Genomic DNA, 13,930 nt, shown 5'->3' with positions numbered 1-13,930 from the left:
GGAAACATCTTCTCTAATTCTATATCCTCTATTCCCTTCATAACTTTATATGTTTCTATAAGATTCCCCCCCCCCCCCCCCCCCTCAATCTTCTAAATTTCAATGAATATAATCCCAGTCTACTCAGCCTCTCCTCATAAGACAAACCCCTAAATTCAGGAATCAACCTAGTGAACCTCCTCTGTATATTATTTAGTGCTAGTACATCCTTTCTCCAAGTAAGGAGACCACAACTGCATGCAGTTCTCCAAGTGTGGCCTCACCAGCGCCTTATACAGCTGCAACATAAGCTACCTGATTTTAAACTCTATCCTTTTTAGCAATGAAGGACAAAATTCCATTTGCCTTCCTAATTACTTGTTGTACTTGCAGACCAACCTTCTGTGATTCATGTACAAGGACTCCCTGGTCCCTCTGCATAGCAGCATACTGCAACTTTTTTACCTTTCAAGTAATAGTCCTTTTTACTGTTATTCCTCCCAAAATGGATGGCTTCACATTTATTAACATTGTATTCCATTTGCCACACCTTTGCCCACTCACTGAAAGTATTTATGTTCCTTCACAGTCCTCTGCACACTTTGCTCTGCCATTTACCTTAGTGTCATGTGCAAACTTCAACACGCTACACATGGTCCCCAACTCTAAATCATCTATGTAAATTGTGAATATTTGTAGTCCCAACTCTGAATCCTGAGGCACAATAATGGTTACTGATTGCCAACCAGAATAGCACTCATTTATCCCCACTCTTTGCTTCCTGTTAATCAACCAATCCTCTATCCATGCTAATACTTCTCCCACAATGCCATGCATCTTTATCTTATGCAGCAGTCTCTTGTGTGGCACCTAAAGAAGGAATATGGCATGCTTGCCTTTATTGTTGGGGAATTGAGTACAAGAGTCAGGATGTCATGTTGCAGTTTTGTAAAACTTTGGTTAGGTCACACTTGGAGTATTGCATTCAATACTGGTTACTACATTATAGGAAGAATGTGGAAGCTTGGAGAGGATGCTGAAGAGGTTTACCAGGATGCTGCCTGGACTAGAGGGCATGAATTATAAGGACAGGCTAGAATAACTCAGGTTGTTTTCTCTGGAGCAGCAGAGGCTGAGGGAAGACTTGATAGAAGTCTATAAAATTGAGAGGCGTAGATAGAATTGACAGAATCATTTTCCCAGAGTTGTCATGCCTAAAACTAGAGAGCATGTATTTATGGTGATAGGGGGAAAGTTCAAAAGAGATGTGTGTGCCAAATTATTTTTAGTAGTAGGTGTCTGGAATGTGCTGCCAGGGGTGGTGGAGGAGGCAGATACAATGGGGGCATTTAAGGGACTTTTAGATGAGTACATGAATATGCAAAAAATGGGGGGGATATGGACCAAGGGCAGACAGAAGGGATTTGTTTAATTTGGTCGTGTTTGGCACAACATCGTGGGCCGAAGGGACCATTCCTGTGCAGTACTAGTTTATGTTCTGTGTTCAAAGGATAGACTTGATCTAAAAGTTAAAATTCTAAATTGAAGTAAGGTCAATTTTGATGGTTTTTGGAAAGAAATTTCAAAAGTTGATTGGGAGAGGCTATTAGCAGGTAAAGGGTAGTTGGAAAGTGGGAAGCCTTCAAAAATGAAGTAACAAGAGCCCAGAGGCAGTATGTTCATGTTAGTGTGAAAGGCAAAGCTCATAGGAGGAGTAGGGAATGCTGGATGACTGGAGAAATTGAGGCTCTGGTCAAGAAAAAGGAGGAGGCATATGTCAGGTATATATAGAACATAGAAAAATACAGCGCAGTACAGGCCCTTCGGCCCTCGATGTTGCGCCGACCAAAGCCTACCTAACCTACACTAGCCCAATAACCTCCACATGCTTCTCCAATGCCCGCTTAAATGACCATAAAGAGGGGGAGTCAACCACTGCTACTGGCAGGGCATTCCATGAACTCACAACCCGCTGAGTAAAAAATCTACCCCTAACATCTGTCCTACACCTACCACCCCTTAATTGAAAGCTGTGTCCCCTTGTAACAGCTGACTCCATACGCAGAAGAAGGTTCTCACTGTCAACCCTATCTAAACCCCTAATCATCTTGTACACCTCTATCAAATCTCCCCTAAACCTTCTTTTTTCCAATGAGAAAAGCCCCAAGTGCCTCAGCCTTTCCTCATACGATCTTCCTACCATGCCAGGCAACATCCTGGTAAACCTCCTCTGCACTCGTTCCAATGCCTCCACATCCTTCCTATAATATGGCGACCAAAACTGCACACATTACTCCAGATGAGGCCGCACCAGAGTCTTATACAACTGCAACATGACCTCAGGACTCCGGAACTCAATTCCTCTACCAATAAAGCCCAGTACACCATATGCCTTCTTCACAGCACTATTTATCTGGGTGGCAACTTTCAAAGATCTGTGTACATGGACATCAAGATCCCTCTGCTCATCCACACTACCAAGTAGTCTACCATTAGCCCAGTAATCCATCTTCTTGTTACTCTTAACAAAGTGAATGACTTCACACTTAGCTACATGAATTCCATTTGCCACCTTACTGCCCAGCTCTGCAACTTATCTATATTGCGCTGTAACCTGCCACATCCTTCTTCGCTGTCCACAACTCCACCGACTTTCGTGTCATCCGCAAACTTGCTCACCCAGCTTTCAAGCCCCTCCTCCAGGTCATTTATAAAAATGACAAACAGCAATGGTCCCAAAACAGATCCTTGTGGAACACCGCTAGTAACTGCGCTCCAAGATGAACCTATACCATCAACTACTACCCTCTGTCTCCTTCCAGCCAGCCAATTCCTAATCTAGACCTCTAATGCACTCTCAATGCCATACCTCCGTAGTTTTTACATTAACCTGCCATGGGGTACCTTATCGAACACCTTGCTAAAATCCATATACACCACATCTACTGCTTTACCCTTGTCCACTTCCTTGGTCACCTTCTCAAAGAATTCAGTAAGGTTTGTGAGGCACGACCTGCCCTTCACAAAACCATGCTGACTATCCTTGATCACATTATTCCTATCCAGATGTTCATAAATCCTATCCCTTACAATTCTCTCTCAGACTTTGCCCACAACAGAAGTGAGACTCACTGGCCTATAGTTACTCGGGCTATCCCTACTCCCCTTCTTGAACAAGGGGACCACATTCGCTATCCTCCAGTCTTCTGGCAATATTCCCGTAGACAACGACGACATAAAAATCAAGGCCAATGGCTCCGCTATCTCTTCCCTAACTTCCCAGAGGATCCTAGTATAAATGCCATCAGGCCCAGGGGACCTATCTATTTTCATCCTTTCCAGTATTCCCCAGACCTCTTCCCTACGTACCTCAAGGCCATCCATTCTAATGACTTGTGACTCAATATTCACATCAGCAACAGTGACCTGTTCCTGCGTGAATACTGACGAAAAGTATTGATTTAGTGTCTCACCAATCTCCTCCGCCTCCACACACAACTTTCCACTACTATCCTTGACTGGACCGATACCTACCCTTGTCATCCTTTTATTCCTGACATACCTATAGAAAGCCTTTGGGTTTTCCCTAATCCTACCAACTAACGACTTTTCATGTCCCCTTCTTGCTGCTCTTAGCTCTCTCTTTAGATCCTTCCTGGCTACCTTATAACTCTCAATCGCCCCAACTGAACCTTCACGCCTCATCTTTACATAGGCCGCCCTCTTCAGTTTCACGAGGGATTCCAATTCCTTATTAAACGACGGCTCCCTCACAAGACCCTTTACTCCCTGCCTGACTGGTACATACTTATCAAGGACACCCATTAGCTGTTCCTTGAACAATCTCCACATATCATTTGTGTTCTTCCCTTGACGCCTATTTTTCCAATCCACGCATCCTAAGTCATGCCTCACCGCATCATAATTTCTCTGCCCCCAGCTATAACTGTTGCCCTGCAGTGCACACTTATCCCTCTCCATCACTAGAGTGAAAGTCACCGACTTGTGGTCACTGCCCCCGAAGTGCTCACCTACCTCCAAGTCTAACACCTGGCCTGGTTCATTACCTAGAACCAAATCCAGTATAGCCTCACCTCTTGTTGGCCTGTCTACATATTGTGTCAGGAAATCCTCCTGCACACATTGGACAAACACCGACCCATCTAACGAACTTGAGCTATAGCTTTCCCAGTCACTATCTGGGAAGTTAAAGTCCCCCATAACAACCACCCTGCTACTTTCACTCTTCTCCTGAATCATCCTCGCAATACTTTCCTCTACTTCTCTCGGACTATTAGGAGGCCTGTAGAAAACTCCTAACAGGGTGACCTCACCTTTCCTATTTCTAACCTCCGCCCACACTACCTCAGATGGCAAGTCTTCCTCCATCACCCTTTCTACTGCTGTAATACTATCCTTGACAAGCAATGCCACACCTCCCCCTCTTTTACTCCCATCTCTGACCCTACTAAAACATTTAAACCCTGGAACCTGCAACAGCCATTCCTGTCCCTGTTCTACCCACGTCTCTGTAATGGCCACAACATTGAAGTCCCAGGTACCAACCCATGCTGCAAGCTCACCTGCCTTATTTCTTATACTTCTGGCATTGAAGTATATCAGCTGGGATCGAGTGAATCACCAGAGGAGTATAAGGGCTTTAGGAAAATACTTGAAGGACAAAAAGGGGACATGAAACAGCTTTGGTAAATAGGCTTAAGGAGAATTCAACAAGATTCTGCATATACATTAAGGACAAAAGAATAACTATGGAGAGAATAAGGCCCCTTTAAAGATAGCGAGGCTGTTTGTGTGTGGAACCACAGCAGATGGGTGAGATACTAAAGAATTTATTTTTTGGTGATTTACTGTGAGGAGAATATGGAAGCTAGAGAACTTGGAGAAATAAATAGTGATATCTTGAAAAGTGTCCATTTTATAGAGGTGGCTTTGTACATTGGAAATTGTCTCACCAACTTGATTAAGTGTTTTGAAATAGTGACAAAGAGGAATGATGAAGACAGAGCAGTGGACTTTGTCTATATGAATTTCAGCAAGGTCTTTGACAAGATTCCGCATGGCAGACTGGTAATCAAGTATAGATCACGTGGAATCCAGGGAGAGCTAGCCATTTGGATACAGAATTGGTTTGAAGGTAGGCGACAGAGGGTGGAGGGTTGTGTTTTGGACTTGAGGCTTGTAATCAGCAGTGCGTCGCAGGCATCGATGCTGGGTCTGCCACTTTTTGTCATTTATATAATGATTTTGATGTGAATATAGGAGGAGTGATTAGTAAGATTGCAGATGACACCAAAATTGGTAGTGTAGTGGACAGGGAAGAAGGTTATCTAAGATTACACTTGATCAATTGAGTCAATGGGCCGAGGAGTGGCAGGTGGAATTTAATTTAGACAAATGTGAGGTGATGCATTTTGGTAAGACAAATCATGGCAGGACTTATACACTTAGGGTCTTGGGGAGTGTTGCTGGACAAAGAGATATTGGGCTGCAGGTTCATAGTTCCATGGAGATGGAGTCACAGGTAGACAGGGTACTGAAGAAGGCATTTGGTACACTTGCCTTTATTGTTCAGTGCATTGAGTTTTGGGGTTGGGAGGTCATGTTACAGCTGTACAGAACAATAGTTAGGCTGCTTCTGGAATATTGTGTTCAATTCTGATCTCCCTGCTGTGGGAAAGCTGTTGATAAACTTGAAAGGGTGCAGAAAAGATTTACAAGGGTGTTTGAGTTTGGAGGGTTTGAGTGATAGGGAGAGGCTGAATAGGCTGGGGTTATTTTCCCTAGCGCATCAAAAGTTGAGGAGTGGCCTTTATAGAGGTTTATAAAAACATGAGGGGCATGGATAGGGTGAATAGCCAGAGTCTTTTTCCCATGCTGGAAAAATTCAGCAGGTCTGGCAGCATCTATGCAGAGAAAACAGAATTGACATTTTAGATCCAGTGACCCTTAGAGCATCAGTTTCACACACGTTTGATCTCGAGGCTTCATGTTGACCCTGATGTAAAATAGTCCTCAAGTCATATAGCATAGAAAGAGGACCATTTAGCCCACTATTGTTTAAACTGACCAACAAACATCAACTAAAGGGCACAGGTGTAAGATAAAAGGGGGACCTTTTTCATGCAGAGGATGGTACATGTATGGAATAAGCTTCCAGAAGAAGTGTTGAAGTTGGTACAATTGCAACATTTAAATGCTTCTGGATTGTACATGAATAGGAAGAGTTTAGAGGGTTATGGGCCAAATGCTGGAAAATGGGACTAGATTAATTTAGAATATCTGGTCAGCACAGATGAGTTCGCCAAAGGGTTTGTTTCCATGCTGTACAACTCTGACTCTGTAATGGAAGTGTTTGTGTGAGGATGAGTTCTAGACACAGTACCAACCTGAAATGCTGACTATGTTTCTCTCTACAGACGCTGTGACCTGCTGAGTATTTCCATCAGAAAAAAATCCAAATGACTACAGATGCTGGAAATAAGAAACAAAATCAGAAATTGCTGGAAAAATTCAGCAGGTCTGGCAGCATCTATGCAGAGAAAACAGAATTGACATTTTAGATCCAGTGACCCTTAGAGCATCAGTTCAACCCGAAACAATAACTCTGCTTTCGCTGCATAGATGCTGCCAATCCTGTTCAGATTTTCCAGCAATTTGAGTATTTCTGGCATTTACATTATATTTCAAATTTCCCGCATCTGTATTTGTATTCACTTAATGTTTTTAGATACCTTTTTCAATAAAGGTCTGAAAACATGAAACTTTGTCATGCGATTCTTTAAGTCAGTTGCTGAGAATTCAATTTTCTTTTTAAAAGTCACCAGTCTGTACGAGTCTCGCAATAGTTTGGAGACAAGGCTCATTTTTTGGATTGAAGTTTCACACACGTTTGATCTCGAGGCTTCATGTTGACCCTGATGTAAAATAGTCCTCAAGTCATATAGCATAGAAAGAGGACCATTTAGCCCACTATTGTTTAAACTGACCAACAAACATCAAGCCGCATTAATCCCATTTACCTGGACTTCGTCTATAGTTTACTATGCCCTGCCATTTTAAGTGCTCATCCAGATGATTCTTAAATGTAACATCAAAATATACTATTCACAAGAACTGACACACTTGGCCCAAGAGAAGTGTAATGTCAGTAATTGTAATATTTTGTCTTATTTTAAGGGATTTACTGCAGACAGATGCCTGTCTCATTGAAGCAAAGGCAAAAGTAGAGTGTAAAAAGCAGAATGCAGACTTCTTCAGAAAAAAAATGAAAGAATGGAGCCAACTGAGCCAAAGTTTAGAGGTCAGTGTTAAAGCTATGATTTCATAAGACCATAAGAACAAGGAGCAGGAGGAGGCCATCTGGCCCTTCGAGCCTGCTCCGCCATTCAATAAGATCATGGCTGATCTTTTCGTGGACTTCGATCCACTTACCCCACCTTATCTCACCGTATCCCTTAATTCCTTTATTGTTCAAAAAATAATTTATCTTAGCTTTTAAAAACATTTCCTGAAGTCGTGTCAACTGACGGCAGACTTCTTCAGGAAGAAAAATGAAAGATGTTCCTCCTAATCTTGAGGCTGTGCCCACTTGTCCTAGTTTCACCTGCCAGTGGAAACATCCTCTGTACTTCTATCTTTTCTTTTTATTGTTGCTGCTATCGTGGAGAAAATATAGAGAGTCACCAGGAGATGAAGAGAGTTCTTCAAGAAATAGGTCTTTGTTTTGCAAACAAAAACCGTGACACTGAGAAAGCAGATTCTAAAATGTCCCTGAACTTCAGGGTTCGTGGATTTTTATATTTTTTTTATCATGTTTCTGTTAGCTTATGTCCAACTATATTAATCAAAGTACCTCACTCTAGCTACACAATAAACCAGTGATGTTAGTTCCCATTACCTCTTTAGTTGTACATTCTACTTAATGTTATTCTAATGTCAAGATTAGATATTTATTGCTAACTCTGCTACAGTGATCTTCTATTCCAGACTAACCTGTCATGATAGATATTTAGCTATTCCATCTATTACAAAAGTCTCCTGTCTCAAGCTGACTCTACTAACTATTAATTAGATATTTTAATGTCACGTCCCAAATATTTATGGTCCCAATCCTGTCATAATAACACTTAACAGAGAAACTTGCTTTGTTACTTGTGTTATCTCATCTCGCCATAGTGTCCTTTCAGCCTGAACCTTACTCTGCTAATTGGTGCAAGAGCATTCCACTGTTCTTATCCCACCCTGCCTTCCACAGACCACAGATTGCCAGTGGTCTTGATGCTTTAACCCTTTTCATGCTTTCATGTTCTTTATTTTCCATACTGCCAAGCCCTACTGCTCTTGCTCTCCCTTTCCCTATATCCTGCACTCCCACCGCACAACTTGTGTTCTTTTTGTATAGCTGTCTTAATTGTGAAACTTTTGAAATGTTTCTTTTAAGTTTAATCTTTGAATATCCATTTTTCTTTTAAAAGAATGATCTGAAGCAGGTTGGATTTGATGCATCTCTAGATCATCAATCGCTTGTAGAACTTTCTGAGGTAGGTATGAAACCGCAAATATTGGAAGGATTGTTTTGTTTAATATGTATTGTACATAAAAACAAAATTGGAATTAGGGCAAATGAGCCCTTCAGTGGATTGGTGTTGTTCACTGTGTTTATGTGTTTGATTGTCTACATGGATTATCCTGTCAGAAGATCAGCATGTTCATTCTCTAAATTTCTTTAGATGGCAAAGGGCTGGAAATGTATGAATTCAACAATAAATCAGACCAATTATTCATCTTGAGTTTGCCTCTTAGACCTGAAACAGATTTTCTTGCACCAAGGTGTCTTGCGGGCAATTTGGAGCAGTGAATGTGTAGAATAACAATGGAGTGTTATCAGCCTAGCGGATCATCTAGCTCCCTAACTGTTGATCTAAGAGTGGCTCATGGGATGAAGCAACAGAAATTTCTGTCAAACGATGGGGAAATGCAAATCATTGAACCTGATTGTTCTGTCTGTTTGTGTTCCAGAAACTGGAAAATACAAAAAAGGAAGTAGAATCTTTGAATACAAAGCTGAAATCCTACCATGACTTGACACCTGTAAGTGCTATGTATCTGTTTGACAGGCAAGGTTATGAGCTACATGGAGTAAAGATTTGAAATTCTATCCCAAATGATCTCTTGTGCAGTTTCTCCACTACTAATCAATATAACATTTTCATTTTTTTAGTTACTGTGTGAGAATAATATTTTAGCTTGGGGTGTTGAACTTATATTTTTCAGAATTTCTACAGTGCCAAAGTAAAAATTGAAGAAACAAAATTGGAGCTGGTAAGTGCTCATCGCAACTATTTTTGCTTATTGTTTCAATGTAAAGACTGCACATCCTATAAAATCCAGAATCCAAATGCAAAACAATCTCAGTGCTGGGTGTCATTCTATCATGTCTCTAGTTTCTTTTTCTAGTTTTCCTTAAACAAACATTATCCAGAACAAGCTTACAGTTGGAAAATGGAAATTTTTTATAAATTTATCATTGCATAAATCTTTCATTGTACTATTATGAGCATCCTTCCTTCTGGATGTTCCTTTGGACTTTGGCCTCCTCACATTCTATAAACTCAGCATGCAGGAGATTATAGTCACGAACCAATTTCTGCTGTCTCTGATCTCTAATGTTGCAGCCATATCCCTGTGTTTTACAGCATCCCTTATTTTTAAATGTTGCTTCTTCTAGTTGGTATTCATGATGCAAATCATAAGTGTTTCTCTTGGAGGATTGTCTTATTTGATCCCACTGCGCCAAAAGGGCTTCATGGTTAGTAGTTTGGTGCCTGTAAAGCTGTAAACTGATTTTTCAACTGGAGCACTGGTTAAGGCAACAACTGGCCTCATTGAAATCACAAAACATCAAAATCTAATTGCTATCCCTAACATATTGATACATAAGTGTTGTATTACATTTTACATTCTTCATAATAGAAGGATCTGTTAATGTTGATTGGCTAGGCCATTTGTTTTCAAATGTGCGTGTGTGTCACTCTGCAAATACTATCGTGTTTTTAGCATCTGTGTTCTAACTTTTAAAAGATGGTGTCAGCAAACCAAATGAAAATAACTCTGTCACTGTAGTAAACTAATATACTGCAATGAAAATGTAACTTTTTTTTGTCATTTGCTTGTGGGATGTGGGCATCACTGGCTGGCCTGTGCCTAGTTGTCCTTGAGAAGGTGGTGGTGAGCTGTCTTCTGAAACTACTGCAGTCTATGTACAGGCTAGTCAATCAATATATTTGGAAAAATACAGAAACATGATAATCATGCAAACTTGCTCGTATTTGGGATTCCTTTTTAGAAACAAAATGTCTATAATCAGTGGCAGGGTATTTCAATGCAGCTAATAGAAAAGAAGCATGGCTTAGTGTGGGGCTGCATCTATATAATCAAAGAGCAAGATGAGCGAAATAGAACATTTTGATTATAATCCGATAGAATTCTTTTGTTCTTTCATGGGGTGTGGGCATTACTGATTACAACGGTTTAGATTGGAATGGTGCTGAAAAAGCACAGCAGGTCAGGCAGCATCCAAGGAGCCAGAAAATTGATGTTTCGGGCAAAAGTCCTTCATCAGGAAGCCCTTTCCTGATGAAGGGCTTTTGCCCAAAATGTCAATTTTCCTGCTCCTTGGATGCTGTCTGACCTGCTGTGTTTTTTGAGCACCACTCTAATCTAGACTGATTTCCAGCATCTGCAGTCCTCACTTTTGCCTGCCTGATTAGAAGGGTTTGCTTGGCCCTTTAAGGTCTGTGAGTTTAGCATCATACATAACAACTGATTTCCTTCCTTAAAAGACAAGAGTGAACCAAATCAATTTACACAATTATCAATGATAGTAATAGAGACGATGAAACTATTTCCAGATTTATGAATCACATTTTAATTTCATCAGCAATCGTGGTGGAGTTTGAACCCAGAACATTAGCCTGGGCCTCTGGACTGGACCATTGGTTCATATTGCCACCATCTGCCCAATAGTATGATACAATATCTTGTTCCATATTCCTGCTATTTCCCTACCATCTTTCAACTTCATTCCCCTTCAAGTATTTGCCCATTCTGTTTTCAAAGTTGCTGTGTCTAATTCTGCCATCCTTTCGGACACCTTTTCAGAATGATTCCCAGCTTTCTGTTCCTGAACCAATTTTGGTTCTGTGTACCCCTGTCAAATACTGCTCTTTTAATCCCACAGACCTCAATTTTTATTAATAAATTGATTATCTCACACTTGTAGGAGGTGATAGCTAACTCAAAGTTTGTGAGAAGATTTGTAGCTCGGGTGCTCGTTGTTTTGGTTCTGTTCGCTGAGCTGGGAATTTGTGTTGCAGATGTTTAGTCCCCTGTCTAGATGACATCCTCAGTGCTTGGGAGCCACCTGTGAAGCACTTCTGTGATCTTTCCTCCGGCATTTGTAGTGGTTTGAATCTGCCATTTCCGGTTGTCAGTTCCAGCTGGAGGAAAGATCACAGAAGTGCTTCACAGGTGGCTCCCAAGCACTGAGGATGTCATCTAGACAGGGGACGAAACATCTGCAACACAAATTCCCAGCTCAGCGGACAGAACCACAACAGTGATAGCTAACTGTTAATATCATTGCACTAGTAATGCAAATTCCCAGGCTAATATCCTTGAAATGTGGTGTTCAAATCCCAGCATGGCCAATGGTGAAGTTAGAATTCAATAAAACTCTTGAATTTAAAAAAATGCCTTATTACTGATTACCATAAAAAAGACTTGATTGACTTCTAATTGTTGGATGGAAAATAAATGCTGGCCTAGTGAGCAACACCCTCATCTCGTTAATGAATAATAAAAGCTTTTGAAAGTTGATTTTCACAAAATCAAAAGCATTTCTCTCATGACCCCTCTTCATATTTGACCAAATAATTTCAATCGCATGATACAGAAATGGCCTTTCAAAAAAAAACACATCCATTTATTTTTCTATATTATTCCATCTGAAGTTCAATGTAGAGAAGGGTGAGGTCATTCACTATGGACTTGGAAAAATACACGAGTAGCAAGAAACTAGGAATTATGCATGAGCAAAGAGGTTTGGACATCAAAGTACAAAAATTATTAAAAAGCATATTATTGTGTAGGCACAGAAGATAATTATAAAGATTATTTGAATGTTGGCCTTTATCTCAAGAGGGCTGGAACACATTGGTGGAAGTTGTGTTGAGAAACATGATGGAATCCTAGAATACCCCACATAAGGGGAAACCTATTGGTATTATCACTAGACTACTAATGCAGATACTAAGCTAATGTTTTGGGGGCCTGAATTTGAATTCTGGCATGTCAGATGGTGGAATTTGAATTAAATTTAAATAATATTTGAAATAAGGATCTATTGATGACCATTGTCAATTGTCAAAAAAAAAAGCCCATTTGGCTCACTAATGTACTTCAGGGAAGGTAGTTTAGCCCACATGTGACTCCAGAGCCACAGCAATGTGGTCACAACCGCCCTCTGGGTAAATAGGGATGGGCAATAAATGATGGCCCAGCTGTGACGGCCTTTTTTATTTGTATTAAAAAATCAGTTCCCTTTATGGCGCCTTTGAAAGGATTTATTGGTTTGCGATAGCTACAAAATTGGCTAATAAAACTGGTCTACTTGACAATGTAGAAAATGAAGTCTGTCCTGTCCATGAAAAGTGTGAAAACAATACAGCCAGTTACTGTCCATAGGTCTAAGTCTTGATCATCAAAGTTATTGAAAATAAACTGTGAAGCATGAGACAATTTGGGGCAGCACGGTGGCTCAGAGGTTAGCACTGCTGCTTCACTGCACCAGGGAACTGGGTTTGATTCCATCTTTGGTTGACTGTCTGTGTGGAGTTTACATGTTCTCTGTGTCTGTGTTTCTGCAAGCTGCTCTGATTTCCTCACATGGTCCAAAATTTGCAGTGTAGGTGCATTGGCCATGCTAAATTGCCCATAGAGTGCAGACTAGGTGGGTTAGCCATGGGGTATGCAGAGTTATAAGAACAGGGTTGGGCAGTGGGTCTGAGTGGGTTGCTCTTTGGAGGATTGGTATGGACTAGATGGGCCAAATGGCCTGCTTCCACACTGTAGGGATTCTATGATCAATAGAATAAATCATCTTTGATTTACATGAAAATTGCAGCACAGAAATGGACCATTCAGCTCAAGTACTCAATATGTTAATGGTTGTGGACTCCCACCCTATTTTTTTCTAAACCTAACAAGATTTCCATCTATTCCTTTCACCCTGATGTACATAAATAACTTACCCTTAAATCACCTATGCTGTTCACCTCAACAGCTCCAAGTGGTGTCAAGTTGTACATTGTAACCATCTTCTGAGTAAAGATTAATCCTTTATTGGAATTAATAAAGACTATCATATTTAAAATCGTAACACTCCTATAATTAAAAGCAATTATCCTATGACTAGGTTATCAAACTATTCAATCATTTTAAAAGACTACTATTAGCTCATCTGTTGGTTTTCCCTTTTCTTGGAGAAAGGGTCCCAGCTTGTGTTATCATTTTTGATTGCTCTAGCTTCTCAGTTCAGTAGTCTTCTATTCCTGTGGGATTGTGGAAAGAGCAATAAAGTTAGAACAGTATGTCTTTTAAGTTGGAATTTGTTGTGGATAAGTGTTGGTGATGGGAATCTGGCCAAGGAGTACAATCCAGTTCCTTTGTTGTTGAAATGTCAGTGTGACAATGTGCGAAGTTGCTCAGGTATGTCCAGTCCATAAAAAACAAAACAAATCCAACCTAGCCAAGTCCCACCCCATTAGTCCACACTCAATCATCAGTGAAGTAATGGAAGGTGCCATCAACAAGGCTATCAAGCGGCATTTGCACAGCAATAATCTGCTCACTTGTGCTCAGTTTTGATTTT

At 40.7% G+C, this 13,930-nt stretch overlaps 1 protein-coding gene across 2 annotated transcripts in view; it reads left to right on the top strand.

Annotated features, from left to right (window-relative positions):
- haus1 (HAUS augmin-like complex, subunit 1) overlaps positions 1-13,930 on the top strand; it is a 50,094-nt gene that overhangs the window by 32,668 nt on the left and 3,496 nt on the right. For both annotated transcript variants that reach the window (XM_072575235.1, XM_072575245.1), the window contains exons 5-8: positions 7,177-7,300; positions 8,475-8,540; positions 9,019-9,090; positions 9,274-9,321. In XM_072575235.1, the coding sequence (XP_072431336.1) occupies positions 7,177-7,300; positions 8,475-8,540; positions 9,019-9,090; positions 9,274-9,321 (310 nt within the window). The remainder of the gene's footprint in view (positions 1-7,176; positions 7,301-8,474; positions 8,541-9,018; positions 9,091-9,273; positions 9,322-13,930) is intronic.

Source organism: Chiloscyllium punctatum, chromosome 1 (genome assembly GCF_047496795.1).
Source record: "Chiloscyllium punctatum isolate Juve2018m chromosome 1, sChiPun1.3, whole genome shotgun sequence".
NCBI classification, from domain to species: Eukaryota; Metazoa; Chordata; class Chondrichthyes; order Orectolobiformes; family Hemiscylliidae; genus Chiloscyllium; species Chiloscyllium punctatum.
Note: the sequence above shows the minus strand (reverse complement) of the source record. Positions and strands in the feature narration are given on the sequence as shown.